Source organism: Dasypus novemcinctus, chromosome 29 (assembly GCF_030445035.2).
Source record: "Dasypus novemcinctus isolate mDasNov1 chromosome 29, mDasNov1.1.hap2, whole genome shotgun sequence".
Classification (NCBI taxonomy): Eukaryota; Metazoa; Chordata; class Mammalia; order Cingulata; family Dasypodidae; genus Dasypus; species Dasypus novemcinctus.
In genome coordinates this window covers 25,732,636-25,755,504 of record NC_080701.1, presented here as the reverse complement: position 1 = coordinate 25,755,504, position 22,869 = coordinate 25,732,636, and the positions used below count along the sequence as shown (strand labels likewise).

General features: G+C 42.3%; 1 protein-coding gene across 3 annotated transcripts in view; it reads right to left on the bottom strand.

The window, feature by feature from the left end:
• The window catches only part of GPAT4 (glycerol-3-phosphate acyltransferase 4), a 48,495-nt gene extending 31,438 nt beyond the window's left edge, over positions 1-17,057 (bottom strand). Inside the window, exons 1-2 of one of the 3 annotated variants that reach the window (XM_004468699.5) lie at positions 16,846-17,057; positions 3,395-4,409 (exon numbers count right to left, since the gene is read on the bottom strand). In XM_004468699.5, coding sequence (XP_004468756.1) covers positions 3,395-3,559 — 165 coding nt within the window. In that variant the 5' untranslated portion in view covers positions 3,560-4,409; positions 16,846-17,057. Of the gene's footprint in view, positions 1-3,394; positions 4,410-16,425; positions 16,647-16,845 lie in introns of those variants that run through there. The other 2 variants (XM_004468700.5, XM_023591783.3) reach the window with 2 other exon arrangements.
• Between the last annotated feature and the right edge of the window lie 5,812 nt (positions 17,058-22,869).

The following is a 22,869-nucleotide window of genomic DNA, read 5'->3' as shown; positions in this document are numbered from 1 at the left end:
TAGGAACATCTATACACCATAGGCAAGCCACACAGCCACATGAAATCAACAACCCCTCAGTGGACTCTATCCAGGAATATGAGAAAACATACATGAAAAGTCAGTTCCCCAACATAACACAGTTATACTCATTTATAAATCCCTAATTATGATTCTTCTACTTCTTTTATCTGAACCCCTAATTTTCAATTTACCTGCTAAGTATATTTCTCAGAGACTTAAAGCCTTTAGATTGTTCCTATGCCAGTGGAGCCCTGAAATCCAGCAGAAAAGCAGCCAACTCCTACTCACCAGGTTCTTTGGGTCTGCCCTGGACAACTAACAAAACAGTGATGATGGACCAGCCCCAACCTCAAAGTAAGGAGTATCTTACACTGTAAGCAAAACAATTCCATTCCTCTGCCCCATAATATTTATGTCCTTCTGAGCTTGAAGTGTCAGAATGGATATCATCCCAAATCCCTCAAGATTGAGGAATGAACAAACATTAAAGGGGGAGTGTACATATAATAACAGGAGTTAAAAATGCTGTTTGACCTAAATTAAGGGGGAAATGGAAAGGACAAATGAGTTTATATGGCTATGAGTCTCTAAAAGAGTCTGGAGGTTGTCAGAAGGATTGCCCTTATGCACACCTGAGCAGAGTCTCAGAGACAGATAAAGCAGATACAACCCCAGGTACTGGTTCTTCTGAGGGCTAAAGAGGCCCACAGGTTCTATGGTCATGGCAGATGGAGTTCACTGCCATGTCAGTTGGCCCTTCTTTGGAGCTGTGTTTCTGCATGATGGAGCTGGACTCAGATATGATCTCTTTTCACAAGCCTTTCATGCTACTTTACTAGAATTGTATTTGGTGCTGGGGTTTAAGATATATCTAGGGGACTTGAATCTCTGGACTGACAATATGATAGCCAGGCCCTGAGCCTCAACAGACTTCAGCTCCTACACTCTGATTTATTGGACTTACCCCACTCAGCTAACATGGAGTTGAAGAATGTCAACCACTACACCATGGAGCCTAGAGTGCCTACAACTGAAAGCAGGAGGATTGCATCCAGTATCCATGTAGAATCTAAGCCTCCTCTTGACATAGATGTGCAAGGAACACAACCAATCCAAGGTCCACAGAGAAAATGTGGCATTGGTGTGGGAAAAGTGGCCATGGTGGCTGATGGGTGTGGGGAATGGGAGGAAGAGATGAGATGTGGAGGCGTTTTCGGGACTTGGAGTTGTCCTGGGTGGTGCTTCAGGGACAATTACCGGACACTGTAGATCCTCCCAGGGCCCACTGGATGGAGCATGGGAGAGTATGGGCTATGATGTGGACCACTGACCATGAGGTGCAGAGATGCCCAGAGATACACTTACCAAATGCAATGGATATGTCCTGATGATGGGAGAGAGTGTTGCTGGGGGGGGGGGGGGGGGAGTGGTGGGGTGGGGGTGGTGGGGTTGAATGGGACCTCATATTTTTTGAATGTAATATTTTTACAAAATGAATAAAAAAATTAAAAAAAAAAAAACAAAAAAAATAGGGGGGAGTGTAATTGCTGACTAAAACAGACTTTTTGTTACTATAGTTTTAATCTTGTGTTGCATAGCTTGTATAACACTGCTATAAAAAATAAAATTTTAAATATAAAAAAAAATTAGTCACAATGATGATTTATTTGACTATGAAATCTACAGTATTAATTTGGGGGAGGACTTTGTCAAAATGGAATAGGGAAAACACAGGGATTCTAGGCCTTCTATCCCACCAAGTGTCCAAGTTCAAAACTACTACAGAAGACCTCTAGGCTGATACCTCTTATTTCTATGTTTTTAAAAATGGCAATTTCCTTAAGTCCATTAATTAATCACTTGTTTATAATCTTGAATGAAAGCCAGACACCACTTACTGTCTTCTCCTAAAAGTTTATCAGCTATTCTGATTCTACCCTGGTGTGTTTTCCATAAGGGCAAAAAAAAAAAAAAAAAAGGACATGGGTAAGGTACATGGTCCATAGGGACCCTGTGTGCTGCCAATGCTTTACTTGGACTGCAATATATGAAAATTACCTTTCTTAATTAATTAAAACGTACAGTACACATTAGTAAAGTGGCTAGTCCAAGGACTAGACCAGCACTTCTCAAACATTAATGTGCATACAAATCATCTGGATCTTGTTAAACTGCAGATTCTAATTCAGTAGGTGTAGGGCGGGCCTGACATCTGCATTTCTAATTAGCTCCTAAGTGATACTGATGCTGCTGGTCGTCACACTGCACTCTGAGTAGCAAGGAAACATAAGCTGTGCTCAAAGTCATATTTGTATATGAATATTAAACACCCAATATTCAATAATATACATAAACAGATTTCCCACTGTAATGTAACAATACAGTTCACTTAACCTGAGTCTCTCTTTCTTCACTAACAAAATGTAGTTATTTACCCTACCCAACCCAGAATTACAAGGAACCAAAGGGAAATAAATGAAATTATTCTAGAAACCACAAGATACTGTATAAACAAATAGTACCATACTCTTTTTACTATTACAAGCATGCTTCTCAAATCATGCATGGTCTCAGTCATGGAAAGGAATCCCTGAAAATCTGGGGACTTCTGAATGCCACCTTTCTTCAAAAACAGAAAAAACAAATAAATTACCAAATCTATGGATATTGAAAGTCTGTGGCATGATGAATGCACAACTACGTGATTATACTAAATACCACTGAATGGATGAACTGTATGCTTTATTAATATGTATCAATAAAATTGATTAAAAAAAAAAGCCTTGCAGCATGTCAGCTTTCAGAAATATCATTTTTCACTCATTTCCTTTACATTGTGAGTTCTGTCCAGTGATATAATTAGGTAAGTCCTGACATATGTTAGGAAATTTATTATACTTTTCCTCTAAGAAAAAAATAACACAATTCACCAAATCCTTTTTGTTATTAATTTTTTATCTGAAATGGAAGAACCTATTTAAGATAAATGTTTGAAAGAGAGAAAAGGCTTTCCATGCTTAATAGTGAGGGACTATGTCAGCAGCAGCTTTGTGCTTCATTATATAAAAAGAGGCAAAGTATCTGGAAGTGAATTTTTAAAAATTCTAAGCCCCACTCTCTTTGACATAAATAGGCAAGGTATGGAATCATGGACTAGGTCCCTTTGCTCAGTGTAAATCAAACCATACAAGTATCTTAGCTCAAAAAGAAAGATTGCTAAAGGCTTTCACAAGTACATATTTAGTTGTGTACTTGTGAAATGCCACTTCCCATATTCCCAACTCTTTCCTTATCCAATAAAGTAGCATTCAATCAGATAAAAACAACTCATTTTGCTAACATTTCTTCAATAGAGGACTATGAAGCAACCATTTATAACAGCACAACTTACCGCAAAGATTTTTAACAAAGTTTTCATGTAGAGCTTTCGGATACCAAAGGAGACTCCAAAAATGGCTGGGACTATGATGAAAACGAGAAGGAGGGTGAAGAGGACAGTCAGGGAGATGCCCAGAAGGTTGACAATCAGGCTATCAAAAGGCAGCAACAGGAACATGGTGGAGAATGCAGGCAAGGCCGGTGCCTCCTCCCCAGGAACAAACCACAGCTCTCAAATGGTCCTCTTCGACAGCAGCAGCCTGGGAAAGGAAGCAGGTCCCCAAAGTATAACAAACTCCATTCCAAAGTTCATATCATTTGACTGCCTGAATAGAAGGGTTGGGAGTAGAAAGCTAGTAGAAAAGGGCCACAAAAGGCAACCCAAAAATGCCAGACTCCCCAGAAGAGACAGACTGTGGAGATGACTGAGGCAGGATAAATCTTCGGTAGAAGTACCCGAGTCCACGCTGTTTCAGTGAAAGTGAGCAGCAAGGGAAGGAACTCTGCTCTGCTATCCTTATACTGCTTCCAGAAGTTTTACTTTTTTTCCTGCTCAAGAGCATTTAGCAGATAAATCTGTCCGGCAGATCTGTCATTGCCAGAAGTACCAAGAAGAGTTCAACGTGGTGCCAGAAAAATCCTGTATAACTCCTGTAGGGGGTGGCTACTGGTACTTCACACAGAAGGCTGCTGAACTTGAATATGTGGAAATTAAATAATTAATTTACTTAAAATTCCTTCATAAGCTGAAAATTGAGTTCACTGTAGAGAGTTCAGTTCATATCTGGCCCCATTCTTCCTCTAGAGAGGCTCCTGGCGCTTTCTGCTTCCAGGATCCTCCTACCTGGAGAACTACAGTCTTTGCCAGTGGGACAAAGAAGCTGGCACAGAATGTCTCATGCTGCCTGTGGTGAGTGTAATTCCAGACGTGTCTGGCATTGGTTTCCTCTGGATATTCTTCTCCCTAAGGCCCCCTTCTCAGCGGTGACCTGGGTTCTTGGCAAGAAGTTGCTCACATGCTGCCAAAGCTAGGGGTGGAAACAGAAACACAGTCAGGCAGACAATCATATGGAGAAATGTCAATGTGCTTGGGAGGGAGAGAAAAAGACTGCTTTAGGGTGAGCCTAAAGTCAGTTCCAGCTTCTCAAGTCATCAGGGTCAAAGAGACCTGACAGAGCAACAGGCGGCAGATACAGATGTGAGAGGAAAACACAGAGACGTATCCTATAATTTTCAACTCCAGTGATACGACCTAAGGCACACAAACTTTCTGAATAGAAAATGTATGTAGGTAGGACACATTTCAAAAGATAGAAAGGATATACTACTTTGAAAAATCAATCTCCCTCCTACCTGCCCCAATCTACCTAGAGTTCTTCTCCACAAATGCTACCATACTCCCAGCTTTGTATTCTTACAGAGATATTCAATGCTTACACAGGGCAATCAAAATTTTTCTTTTCTCTGACCTGTCCCCATAACCATAAAACAATGTACCATCATCAGTGCATACTGAGCGTTTCTTTCACAATTTGGAGATAAGAGTTTTCAACTGTATGAATGCATCATGATTGGGTTAACTGGTCTAAGGTTGGACACTATGGATAGTTTTGCCTTTTTAATAAGCAATATGGCAATGAATAACCATGTGCACACACGATTTAGTACAGAAACTGCACTTGCAAATATATTTTCAGGATAAATTCCTAGAAATGGAATTGAGGGGAAAAGGAAAGAAACATTTTAAATTTTGCAAGACATTGTCATGTTCTACATACAAATTAAACCCCTCCAGCCTATCTTCCAATTTTCTGTTACTCATTCTAAACCACAGGTTACCAATGCAAGCATTGAACTTGAGTGCATACTATCAAATGTTTCTGGTAAAAACATTTTGACTCCCCACTACTCACCTTTGAACAGGTTACCGACATCACCTTAAATGCTGACCAATGCCTTATGGAACTCATAGATCTTTCACACTACCTTACACGATTATCCCCCAACCTGTCAATACACAGTTTCCATTTTACAAAGCAGGAAAATGAAAGGCAGACACAGATCAGTTCTTCTGCCTCCTAACCCTAACCCAGTACTGCTCCCATTGCATTGCTATACAACTAATGATTAAATGCTCAACAAGAACATATTTCAGTAGCACTGAATCACAAAAACTAGTTCCTATTTCTGATTCTCCATTTCCCTCCACTTTCACATTATTATTATTATTATTATTATAGCTAACATTTATTGAATGCTTACAATATGGCAGGTATTTAGCTCAGTAGTTTACATATATTGTCCTCATTTAATTCTCGGAATGAGTCTATGGTAAAGTTGTTATTATCATCACCATTTAAAAATGAAGAAATCAAGGCTTAGAGGGTAAGTACATTACCCAGGGTCACACAGCCAGTAAGCAGCAGATTAGGAATCTAAACAAGTCTATCTGTCTCAGAGTCTGTACTCTTTAACTGCTATGCCTATCTTACCTACCACCTTGAAATAAATTAATTCTTCCTTAATGCCAGGCCTGCTCTACAGAACTTCTTGTGATGAGAAAGAGAGGGAGGAAAAAAGGCAAATCTGGATTCGTATATCAGAATTTGGAGTTCTTCTCAGAATCCAAGGTACACACCTGTTCTTTCATTTTTATAAACTGGCCAAACTGATTGTACATGCCAGATTTCTAACTACATTCCAACAGAGGTGCAGGAAATTGAGATTCAATCAATTTAATTTGCTGTCCGATTGATTCACTGTATTCCTCAAGCCAATCTATTCCCAGCCTTATTTGAGGGTCTCACCTCTATTCTACCCCTCCATCTCTGTCTCCTTGCCCTCTTGGCCAGCAGTCCCATGGGAAAGAAGCAGTAGGAGCCCTCTGCCCCACTGGACAGCTGCTGTCATACTGGCCACAGTTACCTCAAGTTTCAAAGACCCAAGGTGACCAACACTAGGATGACTTTGACTCCCCAGGCCAGAGTTTAGCACTCTCTTCTTTGGTCACAATCAACTGAGAATTCCCAAGGTCACTGCACGTTCTTGTCCCTAAAACATTAAACACATTTAGCAATGAACTCATTTCTTTACCTAGGTCAGGGGTTGGCAGGCCACAGGCCAAATCTGTTTATGGCTTGTTCATAAAGTGCACAAGCTAAGAAAGGCTTTTACATCTTCAAAGAGTTGTTTTTAAGAGGAGGAAGGGGGGGATGGGGTAGAGGGGATGATGATGATGATGATGGAACAGAGACCACTGTCTGCACCACCTAAAATTCTTCACAGGCTGCCCCTTTACAGATAAAGTTTGCTGACCCATGATCTAGTTGATCTTTTCTCCCCTTGGAAGTAGTGAATTTGAGTTCTTATGAGTGCTAGGCTCAGCAGAAAACAGCAAACTAGTCGAACTAGTTACCTAGCCAATACTAAGCAATCCTCATAAATTCTCAGAAGTAGGAGGAAATAGAAGGCAAACTGGGGTTATCAAATGTACTCCCAAACATAGTGCTGTGCTGGTAAAGCAGGTGTCTACGCCAAAGGTAACTGTTATCTTAAGGACCCTGTAAGACAGACTTTGAGTTCTGGAAATACCAGAAAACTGCCCACATCAGAACTCAATCTTGTCTTTTCTGGTCATTCAAACTACAATTTCTAAATAAATTGCTCATTTAGGAAAAGATCTTGTTTTGACCCTGGTAAATATAAGCATGACCCTTTAAGTACGAGGTGGGGAACTATCAACTTAAAGGAATATTTTGACTCATCCTCTTCATTTACACATCTTGATTCCAACCAAACTCACTGAGAATCATCTAGGCCAATGCTCCGCCAATAGCCAAAATGGTCCAGAGAAAAACATGAGGAACAGCCAGTTGTGAACCATTTAGAGAGGAAGATGGTTTCATCCTAGGAAGGCAACAGTGCCCCCTGCCAAGCTAAAATCCTCAACCTACCAAATGGCAAATCTGGACCTTTAGGCTCCCAAATAACTCAGTTTTCAGGTTCCTCAGTTCTAGAGGTCATTAGTTCATTCATACAACAAGTATTTACTAAGTGCATACTATGTGCCAGACATTATGTTAGATGTCAGAAATTCAGCAGTGAACAAATATGTGTAGAAACAAATATTAAGCAACTAAGCATACAAAAAGCCATTAATTTCAAACTCTGATAATTATTAACAAGGTAAAGAAAAGAGTGCTGGCAGAGAAAATAAGAGGGGGAACTGAAGTCAGGGCATCTAAATTACCTGACCCAATCACAAGGTATTAGGCAGACTTATGACTACTAAATACAGAATCAACCACTGCATTTCAGCTAGCTCTCTGTGATACATCCTAATTCAGTACACCAAGGTTGCTAGAACATGTTCGGAAAGATGCCGTGCACCAACTAAAAAGGAAAGATAATGCCATTTTATTTTTTAAAAAAGCTTAACTAGTCAGGGAAAATGCATTTAAAGTCTCATGGTTCAAAAATCAAGAGAAACACAACAGAGATTGAAGCCTGACTTCCTAACTAGTGTTGTGAGTCTGTTTCGGGTAAGGTCATCTGTTTAAGGTGTCATTCAGCAATACCCACTAAAAAGGATGTTCAAAGGCTTATGTTAGACACAAATGTAAAGCACTTTTCACAGTGCCTGGAACACAGTAAAGCCTCAAAATATTTATTACTAGTACTATTCTAAGTTCCTGTTACTAGGAAGAAGAGGCATTTTGAAGGTAATTCTCCCAAAAGACATGACATTTAATGAGAAATTTGTTTTCAACTCCCACTTCACCCAAGATATTGATCTTCCTGCTTTAAAGTGTTTACATTCCCCTAAAACGGTCAAGGCATGCAGAGCCCATCCAGAAATTGCACGTGGCCTGACAGGGAGGAAAAACACAGCCACTGCCAGGCACAGCCAAGCACACAGCAGAGCACGCTGAGGGGAGATAAGACCTCTGTAGAAAAAAAATGCTTGATGCTTAAAGATGGTATCCCGTATGAATGTGTAAGCAAAGACTAAGAAGCTGTCACAGTAATTCTGCATCAATGAAGCAGAAATCCATGATAGATGGAGGGATGTGAGCAGTGTGGGCCCTCAGGGGACCTGGCCAAGACCAATCCTTTGGCTGCATTCTTTTCAACCCAGGATGCTCATTTGAATCACCTGGGCCTAAGCCCAGATGAAATCATCAGAATCTCTGTGGGTGGCACCTGAATTTGTTTTTAAGTGACTCAGGTTATTCAAACATGCAGTCAGAGTTGAGAACTACCAAGTTAGGTGTTCTTACCAATTAACTTAGCAAAGAACAACTGGAAACTGAGAAAAGAACCTACTGTATATGCATATACATCTTTGCTCACAAACCACCCATAAGTATATAAAAGTACCTAGTTCTCTGATTAGAAGAAAGGAAGGGAATAGAGACAAACTGAAGCACATTCTGAAGAAAGTCACCAGGTTGGTAAAAGGATCTAAAACTACAAAAATCCTAGGACCGTGTGGACTGGGAGGAGTCATTTAACATTAAAGAGCACAGAAGAGCATACCAAGCTGTCTGTGATTCTAGAAAAGCAGATTTGCTTTGGACACCCCAATGCAAGAGAATTGATAATATGATTGACAGTTATAGGGGTACAAATTTTAGCTCAATATTAAGAATCTAACCCTCATACACTGCTGGTGGGAATGTAAAATGGTGCAGCCACTTTGGAAAACAGTCTGGTAATTCCTCAAATGGTTAAACATATAGTTACCAGGACACAGCAATTCCATTCCAAGGTTTTGGTGGTTTGGAGCTATATGTACCCCAGAAAAATATTCTTAAGCAGAATCCATTTCTGTGGGTGTGGACCCATTCTAAGTAGGGCCTTCTGGTGACATTACTTCAGTTAAGGTGTGACCCACCTCATCAGCATGGGACTTGGAGTCCTTTATAGCCCAATAAAATTCAGACAGAGGAAGTCAGGGGAAGGAAAAAGCTGAAAGTCAATGAAACCTGGAAGAGAAGGGAGAGGCTGTCTATGCCTCTGCTATGCACTGCTATGTGACAGAGGAGCTCAGGACCAAGGATCACACGCAGTCAGTCCAGAACACCAGTCTTCAGGAAGAAAACATCACCTAGATGACATCTTGATTTGGACTTTCTTCTAGCCTCAAAACTGTGAGCCAACAAATTCCCACTGTTTAAGCCAAACCACTGCACAGTTTTTGCTTGAACCACCAAGAAACTAAAGCGTAAGTTATTTACCCAAGAAAAATGAAATGTCCACACAAAAAAACCTATATACAAATGTCTATAGCAGCAAAATAGACTAAAGGTGAATACAACCCAAATGTCCATCAACTGATAAATGGATAAACCAAATGTAATGTATCCATTAAATGGAATATTTGGCTATAAAAAAGAATGAAGTACTGATACATACTATAACATGGATGAACCTTGAAAATATTATGCTAAATTAAATAAGTCACAAAAGACTATATATGATTCCATTTATATGAATTGTTCAGAATAGACGTGTTCTATTTTTTCTTTTTTACAGAAAAAGTATTTTTCTTTTCTATAGAAAAAGTAGATTAGCAGCTGCTTAGGGCTGGGGAAACAGGGAGATAGGTGGGTGATAGTTAAATGTTAAGAAGTTTATTTCTGAGGTGATGACGGTGTTCTAAAATTGACTGTGAGAAGCCAGGGGGGAGGGCGCCTCAGGAAAAAAATAAAATAAAAAATAAAATAAAATAGATCGTGGTGATGGCTTCACGAATCTGTGAATATAAGAAAAACCACTGACTTGTATACTTTAAATGGGTGAATTGTACGGTATGTGAATTAAAACCCAATAAAACCATTAAAAAAGAATCTAAGGTTGAGTTGCTCTTACAATAAGAATAGGCTCTTTAGGGAGACAATGACACAACAGCTAGATTCTGCAGAGTGGCGGATGCATTAAGATGATTATTCTAGATGACTTAAAATTCCTTCCCATACCAAGATTTTAGACTATGTATCTTTATTTAAAATTGTAGAATGTGAGGTAAGCAGGAATATATTATGATTAAACATAAAGGAAATCAGATGAGCTACATTTATATCTAGCCTCCACCATCTTCTAGCTGTGTGACTCTGGACAAATAAACACTTCTGTGCTTCAGTTTTTCTACCTGTGAAATGGGAATAATATGTATCCTGTGGGACTGTTGTGAAGATTGAATGCAATAATGCATACCAAGCTATCAGTGTAGTGCTCAAGAAACAGACACTACTACTATTAATCATCACTATAAAGCTGAAGGCAGGAATAGAGTGATGCCAAACTACAACTTTATCAGTTGATCTGTGGGAATTCTAGTGCAATTTTTTCATTTTATGGCTCACAGAACTGATCCTTGAAAGGATTAAATGATTGGGACAAGTTTCAGAACTGGCTAGTAAGAGAGGCAGGACTAGAACTCAGAGATGGTTCCCAGTGTAGTGGTCTTGCTGTTACCCACACTGATCCTTCATTTGCTTTGGGGCGAGGTGCACTTCAAGAATCCATCCAGGGAAGTGGACTTGGCCTAAAGGATAGGGCATCTGCCTACCACACGGGAGGTCCAGGTTTCAAACCCCGGGCCTCCTTGACCCGTGTGGAGCTGGTCCACGTGCAGTGCTGATGTGCACAAAGAGTGATGTGCTACACAGGGGTGGCCCCTGCAAAGGGGAGCTCCACACGCAAGGAGTGCGGCCCGTAAGGAGAGCTGCCCAGTGTGAAGAAAGTGCAGCCTGCCCAGGAATGGTGCTGCACACACGGAGAGCTGACACAACAAGATGATGCAACAAAAAGAAACACAGATTCCTGGTGCCGTGGATAAGGATAGAAGCAGTCACAGAAGCACACTCAGCGAATGGACACAGAGAGCAGACAACAGGGGGAAGGGGAGAGAAATAAAAAAATAAAATAAATAAATAAATCTTTAAAAAAAAAAAGAATCCATCCAGTTGTCCCAGTTTACTCTCTCAGGACACAGACCCACTGGATGCCCCAATGCTGATGTGATGGTAAACACACACACATACACACGTGTGGAGAGGAATGAGTGCCTGGCTGAATTTAATGTCAAGTATATCAGAAGTAGTGCAGCATTATGGAATTTGCTTGAATAGGATGTTGCTGCTTAGGAGAAAAAGCAGATAATGTTTCCAGGGAAACAGGGTGGCATGCAGAGTAACTACGTTGAAGTGAATCTGAATGCTGAAAAACAAGTATACACAAACAGCAGACATTAATCCTGTATATAATAAATGGTCCAAGACAAAACGTGGATACAAAAGATCAAAGGATGACTCAACTCACTAATAAGAAGACAGTAATAATGGTCAGTTCCAGGGTCTTGATCTTATCTAAGGTTATTCTGATCTCAAAACTTGCCCCTTGCCTAAAAAGGTCTAACTTGAATAGGAACTGGGTAGTAAGTAATATGGTAGCAAATCAATCCCAAAGCAACACAAATCTCTTGAAGTTGGCAAAAACAATGGACAAGGATATTTTGATATTCAAGGGTCATTAAATAATTTATGAAAGGACAATTTGCTGGGGCTATGAGATCCAAGACATTTCATTACCTTTGGTGCTTTTACATTTGAGTCTTATATACATAATTAGAGGCAACTTCTGGACTTCTCTTTCCTCTTCTCTTCCTCCCTCCTTCTCTTTTTCCCTTTTTTTGTGAGGTTTATTTTACTCAGCATAGTTATTCCTAAAAGTATTCATGCTGACTGTATTGAGTTCATTCCTTGTTGCTGCGGAGCAGTAGTCTCATTGTACAGCTATACAACAGTTTGAGTATCCATTCACCTATTGATGGACACGGGTTGTTTCCAGTTTTTGGCTATTACCAATAAGTCTGCTATGAACATTCATCTACAAGTCTTTGTGTGAACATACGCTTTCATTTCTTTTGGGTAAATATCTAGTAGAACAACTTGGTCCAAGGTGGGCACATGTTTAGCTTTTTATGAAATGGCTAAACTGTTTTCCAAAGTGGTTGCAGAGTATGAAACCAACAGAGTGGGAATGTTCTGTTTGCTTTACATCCTTACCAACACTTGGTATGGTCAGTCTTTTTAATTTTAGGCTTTCTAACAGATATGTAACGGTATCTTATAGGTTAATTTGCATTTCCCTAATGACTGATATTGAGCATCTTTTTTATGTGCTTATTTGCCACCTGTATTAACTTCTTTGATGAAGTGTCTGTTCAAATTTTTGCCCATTTTTTTTTAAAGTTGGCTTATTTGTTTAATTAGTTTTGTTAGTGGCCTTTTTAAAAAAGTCAAGTTGTTTTTTGCCTAATGACTAAGCAGTCTTATTTAAAACAAGAAAGCATTTCATCAAACATGCAGAAGACAGTTAATAATAGATCAACCCCACAAAATTCATGAAACATCAGACTTCTTTGTTAAACTCTCCACAAACTCAAAATAATCTTAATTGTGCAAATAAATCACTAAAGCATGAAAGGAAAAACCAATGACCACAATCCACTTAACTTCAAAACTGAATATTACAAAGCTAAAGAAAGTGCGCCTTTATCTCTATGTTCAGCTGACAGTGATTCTGTCCATACTGGTCCCCTGAAACTGTGCTGTCCAATTCAGCAGCCACTAATCACATGAGACTCTTGAGCACTTGAAATGTAGTTAGTCCAAATCAAGATGTGCTGTAAATAAAAAATATACACCAGATTTCAATGATTTAGTATGAAAAAAATAAGTGTAATTTAGTATGAAAAAAGTTAAGTGTAAAATATCTCATTTTTATATTGATTACATGTTGAAGTTATATTCGGATAAACTAGGTTGAACTATATTAATAAAATTATTTTCACCTGTTTCCACTTTTTTTTTTTTTTAAAGATTTATTTATTTATTTAGTTTCCCCCCCTCCCCTGGTTGTCTGTTCTTGGTGTCTATTTGCTGCGTCTTGTTTCTTTGTCCGCTTCTGTTGTCGTCAGCGGCACGGGAAGTGTGGGCGGAGCCATTCCTGGGCAGGCTGCTCTTTCTTTTCACGCTGGGCGGCTTTCCTCAGGGGCGCACTCCTTGCGCGTGGGGCTCCCCCACGCGGGGGACACCCTTGCGTGGCACGGCACTCCTTGCGTGCATCAGCACTGCGCATGGCCAGCTCCACACGGGTCAAGGAGGGCACTGCGCATGGCCAGCTCCACACGGGTCAAGGAGGCCCGGGGTTTGAACCGCGGACCTCCCATATGGTAGACGGATGCCCTAACCACTGGGCCAAAGTCCGTTTCCCATGTTTCCACTTTTTAAAAGTGGCTAGTACAAAGTTTAAAATTACCTATGTGGCTCATATTATATTTCTTTCAGACAGCACTGACCTAAAACTTTTAAAGCAGACCTTGAAAATAATATATCTCTAACTGGAGATATATAAAATTTTGTTCCCTCCCTATTCCTCTGAGGCATAAAGAAAACTGTGTAATGGAAAGGGCTTAGAACTGGAACCCACAAGGCCTCTTAGGTCCTGGGCACGGCTCTGTTACTACCTGGTCTATGTAACCATCTATAAGTCATTTGGTTTCCATGAATTTAAGTTTCTTCACCAGTAAAATAAGTTTTAATTCAAATAGCCAACTAATTACAAAGTATTATTCTAACACTGCAGACCTTGAGCTTGTAGTTAAATAGTAAGCAAAACAGAAACATATAAACAACTATTACACATGACAAAGTAAAAATAAGAGTGGCCCAAGGAAAGAGACAATGTATGTGTGTGTTTTATAGGAGAGAGTACCTAAAGGAGTTAGGAAAAATTCCAAACATCTATAATGTTCCTTCTAATTTCAAAACTCTATTCTTTTGAATTGCATTAATCATGCTATGGTAAGCATTATTATGTAGTTCAGTGATACACTGAATTGATGGGTGTAATGATACAGTAAGAAGTAAATGACAAGCTTTGATGGGGTTCTATTTTTTTTCATTAAAAAAAAATCAATTTATTGAAATGTATCACCCACACACAAACATATATAAACAATAAGTATATAGTAATAATTGTGAACTTACAAAACAAACATATGTAACATCATTACTTAAACTACTCTGCAGTATGGCTCAAGCTTAACCAGGACCTAATCTCCACCATCTATCCCCAGAAAGCAATAGATTTCAAAAAAGATAACATTTTGTGATATGCACAAAGTGAACAAAGTGGTTTATTCTTAGCAAAAGAAGTTAGCAGGTCAGGATAGAATCCTGTCAGACTAGCCACAGCACTGTCTCTGACACCACATACATAAAAAGCACAACGATCCCTTCCTCCCCTCTCTGCACACGAGTATCTTCAGGGTAATGATTCATCCAGAAACCCAGATGCGAGTATTTCATGGGTACTTTTATAAAGTGGATGTTTATGGCAACTACTCTATTTAGGTCACAAACTCACAAAAGAAAAGTCCATCCTGAAGGCATATTTATAAACAATTACACCACATCCTATTAAATAACTTTTACTTACACATAAACTCGAAGACCCCTAGGTCGGATTTCCAGGTTCACAGTATTCCTTAGAGGTAGACTATTTCCATTCTAGGGGTAAGAAAATTGAGCACAAATACAAGTACGGAATTCACCTTTCTTGAGATAAAGGAAACTTAGCAGTGTGCTAATCGTGGAAAGACATACCACACTTGTGTAAAAGAGCATAACCCACTGTCCACCCACCCCAGGATTCTTATCTGTTAATTTGGTGGAAAAGCTCATGATTTCCTGTCCAAACCCTTCATGATTCTAAGAGTTTCAGCCATAGCCCTTTACTTTCCTGAAGCAAACCTAAAGTCAAGTGGTATGGAACAGTGGAAAAGACTGGAAAAACAGGATAAGGATAGATGTAGCTTCCAGCCTCAGTTCTGCCTCTTATTCTGACAAGTCACTGAGCCTCTCTAGACCTTGATTGGCTCATGAAAATGAAAAAGTTGGACAAGATGATCTGTAAGTTCTCATTCAGATCTGACATATTTTTTGTTTTAACCTGTGTTCCAGCAGTTTGATCACTTCAGATACCCTTTTCTGGTCCTTCCCCAACTCTATTATGTGTTTCTTAGCTGAAAAACCAATAATAGCAGGCCATGTTCCTGAAAAAGTACACTGTGACTTTATACAACACTAAGATTTTTATTTCCAACCTCAAGTTACTTTTGACAAGTAAGACCTGACTTTCAACAGAAGCATCAAGGACATATCCCTGAGATAGAAGGGGGAAAATAGATGGGAATGGATAGGATGGGATAGGGACAGGATGGATGGCCACAGTTGGATGATGGGTAAATGTGGACTCACCATTCTTTTGCATGTGTGAAATTCATTAAAAGAAAAAGTAAAGTGTTTTTGGTTGTTTTTTTAAAACACATCACTATCAAAGAAAGAAAGGACTGCAGGATTGGCGTTATTTCAGGACTACCTTCTACAGAGCCTCTGTACAAAGGTTAATGGCTTTTCACTTTTTACATCATTTCCCTTGGTTTGAGACAGAATCTACAAGACAGGAAAGATCCAAAGTTCAGTCAAAATTAAGGAACACCAACCAGAAAGAAAAGTCTTCAACTGACTTCAAGAAAGGTTCCAATGACAAGACCCAAGGCACAGAGGATATAAGCAGTGAGAAGCCCAGAAATCTAGACGGTCTGGAACTTAATTTCCATAAAGCTACACAGCACGTTTCACAGAGTGGATTTTTCATAACTTCCACACTGCAAAAAGCCCTCTGGGAAACGGAAAGTGAGGAAATAAAACCCTACGGCAGGAGGATGGCGTAAAATAAAACGGAAAGGGAAACAATTTCAGAGGATTACGAACTCTTAAGGAAGGGCATGGGGGGGGGGGGGAAGAGGGGAACATGCCTCTGGAGAACGAAAAGTGGGAAAAATTTACATCCTAGAGAAGCAGCAGGACAGAGATAAATTACAGGCGAAGGCTTCCTCGCGATCGCCAATACCCCTTTCATCCCCCACAAGCTGAATTCTTCGGAATTCGGGGAGGGCGGGCTGCGGGGCACCTTGGATTCCGGAGTGGGGGGCCCGGCGGCCGCAGAAGGGTCCATCTCGCAGAGGAGGCCGAGCAGGCAGGGGAGCGCGGGCCGCCAGCTCCGCGCCGGGCTCAGGCAGCGCGGGCTCCACCTGGCCGAGGGCGCGGCGCGGGAGCCGGAGGCCCCGGCGGCCCGCGCTGCGCGGGGAAAGCGAGGGCCCGCGCCCGGGGAGGGGCGCGGCCTGTTCCACCGCGGGGGAGGGGGCGGAACATTCCATCCCGGGCCGGGAAACCCCGGCAAACGGCGATGGAGTCTCCGGGCGCCGGGCAGGGGGAGGCAGGCGGGCCACGGCGCCCCCGGCCGGCCGCCCGACCCCGAGCCCCGGGCTCCCTCCTCAGCTCCCGGGGGGCCAGGGGGCGTTTAGGAAGCGGCCGGGGCCGTCTCACTCACCCACCGCGACGCTCCGCGGCGCCACAGCCCTCCGGGGACCGTCCCTCACGCTCCGGCTCGCCGCCGCCGGCCCGGGCGTGCGTAAGGACGTGCGCGCGCCCGCCCCCCTTTGTCTACGCCGCCTTGACGTGACCCCTCGCGTCCCGGCCCCACCCCTCCCGGCGTCTACTGTCACGACCGGACCCCTCGCGGCGGGCGCGCGCCGGGCGGGGGCGGAGGCGGCGCTGGAGCCGCGTCACCCGCCGCTGCCGTGGACGCGTCCGCGACGGCCTGAGTCGCCCCCTGGCGGGCAATGACGGCTGCCCGGGAGCTGGCGGGTGCCGGAGAGGCCGTCGTGCGTGCCCTGGGCAGAGGCAGCACCCTGCCCTTGTTGCCTGCCCCTCGCCGCGTCGAGGGTCCCCGGGACTCCCGGTCTGATCGGGGGATCGCGTCCTAAAGAGGGGTCTCCCCGCTTGTGAGAGGTCCCAGGGCCCAAATACCGGCTGTTTCCCCGAAGGGACACGTATGTTCATGAGAGAGTGGAATCAGCTCGGGTTAGCAAGAGGTTACCCTGTCAAGGGCCGTCATGCAGCGAGATGCTGTATGTGAAGAACTTAGCACAGGGTCTGGCACGCTCAAGAAATGTGAGCTGTTATCAGCAGTCGTCTTCAGCATAATTGTTGGCATTATAAATATTATTATCCTTCCTGAATCGCATTTTTCTTGCTGGTAAAGTCAAAGGGTTTAAGGGATTGGTGTAGACTAACACCCCGATCTGCAGCTGCAACTTTCCTGGACTTGAACCTATTCTTTACTAAAGTTTAGCTGGTGGCTGCTGAAAAGTTGCTCGTGTATTTCTCACCATTTCCTCCGACCTAAAACAACACCCAAGTTTATCTTGACACCTAAAATTGGTCATCCTTAAAAACAAACCAAAAAAAAACCTTCTCTTTCCTTGTTCTTAACTCGGTTTAAAAAATTTTTTTGCCTCCCTGACACCCCCAGTCTACTCAACATGTTGTCTTGTTGCTAAATCTGTTAGTAAATGTTAGACCTGACTACAAGACTGATAGCTCGCTTTCAAAACATTGAACCACTTGTCCCAGCGCTAGTCGTTCTCAGGCCTATTTGGGGCATATCACATATTCATTAGTCCAGTATTCATCCATTCATTGGACAAACCTTCACTGAGCCCTTACTATATACCCAGCTTTTTGCCAGGACTCAAGGATACAAAGATGAATAATGCATGGCCATGTCTAATCTTCAACTAGGTTAAACTTCATGAGAGAAGGAACTGGACCTAGACATTGTTATGTCCTTTACAATATTAGGGATAGGGTTTTAAAGTGGCCACCACCATCTCATGTGCTCTTTGGGCTCTTCTATGCTCTCTCCTGCCCCTAGAACCAGTCAAAACTCAGAAGTAGCCCATTGACTCTTGTATTAGTCAGCCAAATGGGTGCTGATGCAAAATACCAGAAGCCTGTTGGCTTTTATAAAGGGTATTTATTTGGGGTAGGAGCTTACAGTTACCAGGCCATAAAGCCTGGGTTACTTCCCTCATCAAAGTCTATTTTTCCCTGTGTTAGAGCAAGACGGCTGTCCATGGCTACCAGGGTTCAGGCTTCCTGGATTCCTCTCTTCCCAGGTCTTGCTTCTCTCCAGGTTCAGGTTTCCTCTCTTCTCAGGGCTGGCTTCTCTTTCCTCTGTGTGCTTACTACTCAGGGCTACAGCGTAAGACTAAAGCATCAAACTCCAACATGAAAACTCCGACATTAAAAACCCTCCAACTATGTCCTTTGCCATGTCTTTTATCTGTGAGTCCCCACCCACCAAGGGGCAGGGACTCAACACCCTACTGGCACAAGAGGTTTACTTGATTACTTAATCAAATAAATCTCTCAATCCAATATAATCTAATATGCCCAGAGGAAAAGACCAGTTTGCAAACATACACCAATATTTCTTTTTGAAATTCATCAATGATATCAAACTGCAACAGCTCTGCTTTCCTTTTATATTCATGTCTAAATTTTCTTATAGTTCTTACCACCTATCACAGCTCTTTGTACAGCAATCTTAAGGAAAATAAATAAAATTTTCTTGAGGGACACAACAAAAATGTTGGCTGATTCTTTACCCATCCAAATAGTAGACTCAGTGGTTGAGTGTCAACACACACACCTGAGTGGCACACATTCACTGGCACATTCTCAAAACTTCTTTAGCACAGGAAGGTAATTAAAGCAGCCCTCTGAAGAGGGAGCCAGCAAGAACAGAGGTTAATATAGTTCTCTTAAGTACCAAAGGTTTGTTTGTGAAGGACAGTGATCTTTGTCTTCTTCATTTCTGGTTTTGAGGAATACAAACGAAGTAGATAAAATGAGCAAACAATGCTTGAAAAACTAGACCCAAAGCAGGCTTATCTGTACAGAAGGCCTACTCTCCATAGGATGGCCGGGCTATAGCTAATAATGAATTTCTTGTTGCTGTGCGTTTGGCACGTCTCTAGATGATTGTTGAGGGTATTTTTCATATTCCATAATGGAAATACCCTTGTCCTACAGAAACTATGTGAGTAATTTTGAAAACCTGACGGAGGGGAGGTAGTCCATTAGATGGGGATCATAGTGGTTACGGTCCCAGTGAGAGTTTGTCATCCCCTACCTCATCCTAACTTTGAGCTCATGTCCCAAAATGCACCTCTACAATCACTGTGTTTGCCCTACATATATGGCGACAGTGCTATGAACCTGGGAAGATGCCCCTTTTAAAAGACACTCCTTTCCCTCAGAGAATATTATCATGCATGTGCCATATAGCACCCTTCCACAGCTCTCCTTTTACATGTACAAAGCTTTTGACAGACATTCATTTTGAGTTGAACCCACAACTGTTTACAACCCACCCAGCAACACGATGCTCACTTCCAACCACCAAGAGAAAAGCCCCCCCGAATCTAAAAGTGTTCTTTATCTTCTCTACAATATAAGTTCCTGGGGCTCCAGATGATGATTACTATTATTTTGCAGGGCACTTAGCACAGAGTATTTGTTCAATAAAAAATGAAGAGCAAATATATTATTTTCCTCAGAAGAGAGAAAATGACCCAGGCCATCACTCTGGCTGTAGTGCCCAGAGCAGCACTGCATAGACGAACACGGAGAGGAAGGGGGTGTCTCTGACACTCTTCATATATCCTAACTTACAGGAGAGTGGTGCAGAGATTCTGAGCCTCCTCTTGGAAGGTGAGGAAAACTCCACTCCTACATACACCACACACATTTGTGAGAGCGCACCCATCCACTGGCACACAGGCATGTGTATGTGATCTTAACTAAGCTCAGAGAAGCACCCAAAGTCACTTCTCTCACCGGCCCAATTCCTCCTGAGAACTCAGCTCAGGAAGGTTGGTATGCCGTCTGCTTGAGTGTCCCCTGCCGCCGGGACTGCCAGCCTCTGCAGCTCTAAAGATTCTAATTTAACTCCACCCAAAGAAGGGAGCCATTTTGCTAAGGGACCAAAAATCATCATATGGGATTGTAGGGATCTGTTTAATGCTCTAAAGAGATAAGCTATGGAAAGCCATACAATTTTGCCCTTTTAATCCTGCCCAACAATTGCTTAATTATGTAAGATTTGACAGATTTTCTCTTCATTATTCAATTATTCATTTTGTTTATTCCACAAATACTTATTGAGCATCTACTCTGTCTGGCACTGTTGTAGGTGCTGTGAATTTAGCAATGGTGGGGAGGGAGAAAGAAAGGAAGAGAGAGAAATAAAGAAAGAGAAAGAAAAAAGAGAGAGAGAGAGAGAAAGAGAAAGGGAGGGGGAGAGGGGAAGAAGAAGAGTGGGAGGGAAGGAGTAAAACTGACAAGCCCTCCCAGGGATTATATTCCAGTGGAAGGAGACGGACAATAAAAGATAAATAAGCAAAATAGTCATTTAAAAGGGTGATAAGTGCTAAGGAAGAAAAAAAAGTCAGGGAGGGAGATAGGGAGGCTTGTGGGGAGTTTGCCGTTTTAGTTAGGGTGACTAAGGGAGAAAAACGGTGCTCACTGGGACACGGAGACTGATACGACCACAGGCAGAGAAAGAATTTATTGAGAAGCTCTCCCAACAGAGGGGGTCTGGAGAACAGATTTCAGCTCCCCCACCAGCATGGTGGGGGTCTGAAGAGAGACTTCAGCCCACTCGTGGAAGGTGCAGATGTGAATTTATACAGTACACCCATAGGCGGGGAAATGTTAGTTCATGGGGAGGGGTTAGGGTCCAGAGTCCAGCCTTGGGGCAATAAAGGGTTGTAAAAGTGAATTCTCTTTGTGCCTGGCTTGGGGGTGGTGGGCTAGGAGGTAGGGTTTTCTTGGAATGCAGGAGGGTTTGATGGCCCAGAAGGAATGGGGGTCCTTATCTGCTCCATTCCCACAGTGATATGGCTCATTCTTGGGGAGAGATACACTGTCTTCCACACGTAGGCATTTTGCTCAATCAATCGAAATGAAGCGACAGCCTTATGACCTGGTAATCATTGCAAACCTCTAACAGTGACCAAGGATGTTGGGATTTGAGTCAAGACCTGAAGGATGAGGGGGTGAGCAATGCAGACACCTGCTCAAAGTGCATCACGGAACAACAAGTGCAAGTTCCTGAGATAAGTATACCTGATGTGTTTGAAGAAAGGTGTGTCCCTGGATCAGAGGGAAAAGTGAAGACTAGTAACAAAAGAGGAGACCCTTTATATATTATCTCCCCATTAAGGGTGCAGAGTTTCTCTTTAGGGTGATGGTAGCTCAATATTGTGAATGTGATCAACCGCTGAATTGTATGCTTGGGAGTGGCAGAGATGAGAACTTTTATGTTGTACATTTGAAAGAGTGAGAGAGAGAGGCTAAAAAGGGCAAGTGCAGTGCCTGTTCCTGGACTGGATAAAATAATGAAGGAGAAAATGCCCCAAAAGATATTATTGCATCAATTGAATAAAAATGGAATATGGACTGCACGCTTTATGTCAGTGTATGGGCTTGGACTCGATAGCTGTACTTAAGGTGGTTTCATAAGCGAATGCCGGCAGCACACTTGGCCCAGTGGTTAGGGCGTCCGTCTACCACATGGGAGGTCCACGGTTCAAACCCCGGGCCTCCTTGACCCGTGTGGAGCTGGCCCACGCGCAGTGCTGATGCACGCAAGGAGTGCCCTGCCACGCAGGGGTGTCCCCCGCATAGGGGAACCCCACACGCAAGGAGTGCCTCCCATAAGGAGAGCCGCCCAGCATGAAAGAAAGTGCAGCCTGCCCAGGAATGGCGCCTCACACAGGGAGAGCTGACACAACAAGATGACGCAACCAAAAGAAACACAGATTCCCGTGCCGCTGACAACAACAGAAGCAGACAAAGAAGAACACACAGCAAATGGACACAGAGAACAGACAACTGGAGTGAGGGGGGAGGGGGAGAGAAATAAATAAATAAATAAATCTTTTTAAAAAATAAGTGAATATCTTAGTTCTTAACAGTGGCCACAGGAGTTACTGAAGACAGGAAGAGGGAAAAAGAGTGTGATGTGGGGGCATTTTCGAGACTTGGAGTTGTCCTGAATGATTTGCAGAGACAAACGGAGGACGTTATATATCCTGCCATAACTCACTGAATGGACTGGGTGAGAGTGTAAACTACAATGTAAACTATACTCCATGCTGTGTAGCAGTGTTCCAAAATGTACTCACCAAATGCAATGAATATGCCACATAAATGAAAAGTTGTTTATATGGGAGGAGTGAGGGTGTGGGGAATGAGGAATATGGGGACATTTTAATTTTTAATGTAACGTTTTGTGCGATCTATGTATCTTTAAAAAATACATAGATAATTTTTAAAAAGTATTAAAAAAAAGTACATGGAAGTTTTAAGTGTTAGAGGAGCATGAGGTGTGCACCTACTCTCAAATGTTTAGAAGGGCGAAGCGCATGTGGCTCAACTGATAGAGCATCCATCTACCAAATGGAGGGTCCAGGGTTCGATTCCCAGGGCCTCGTGACCCGTG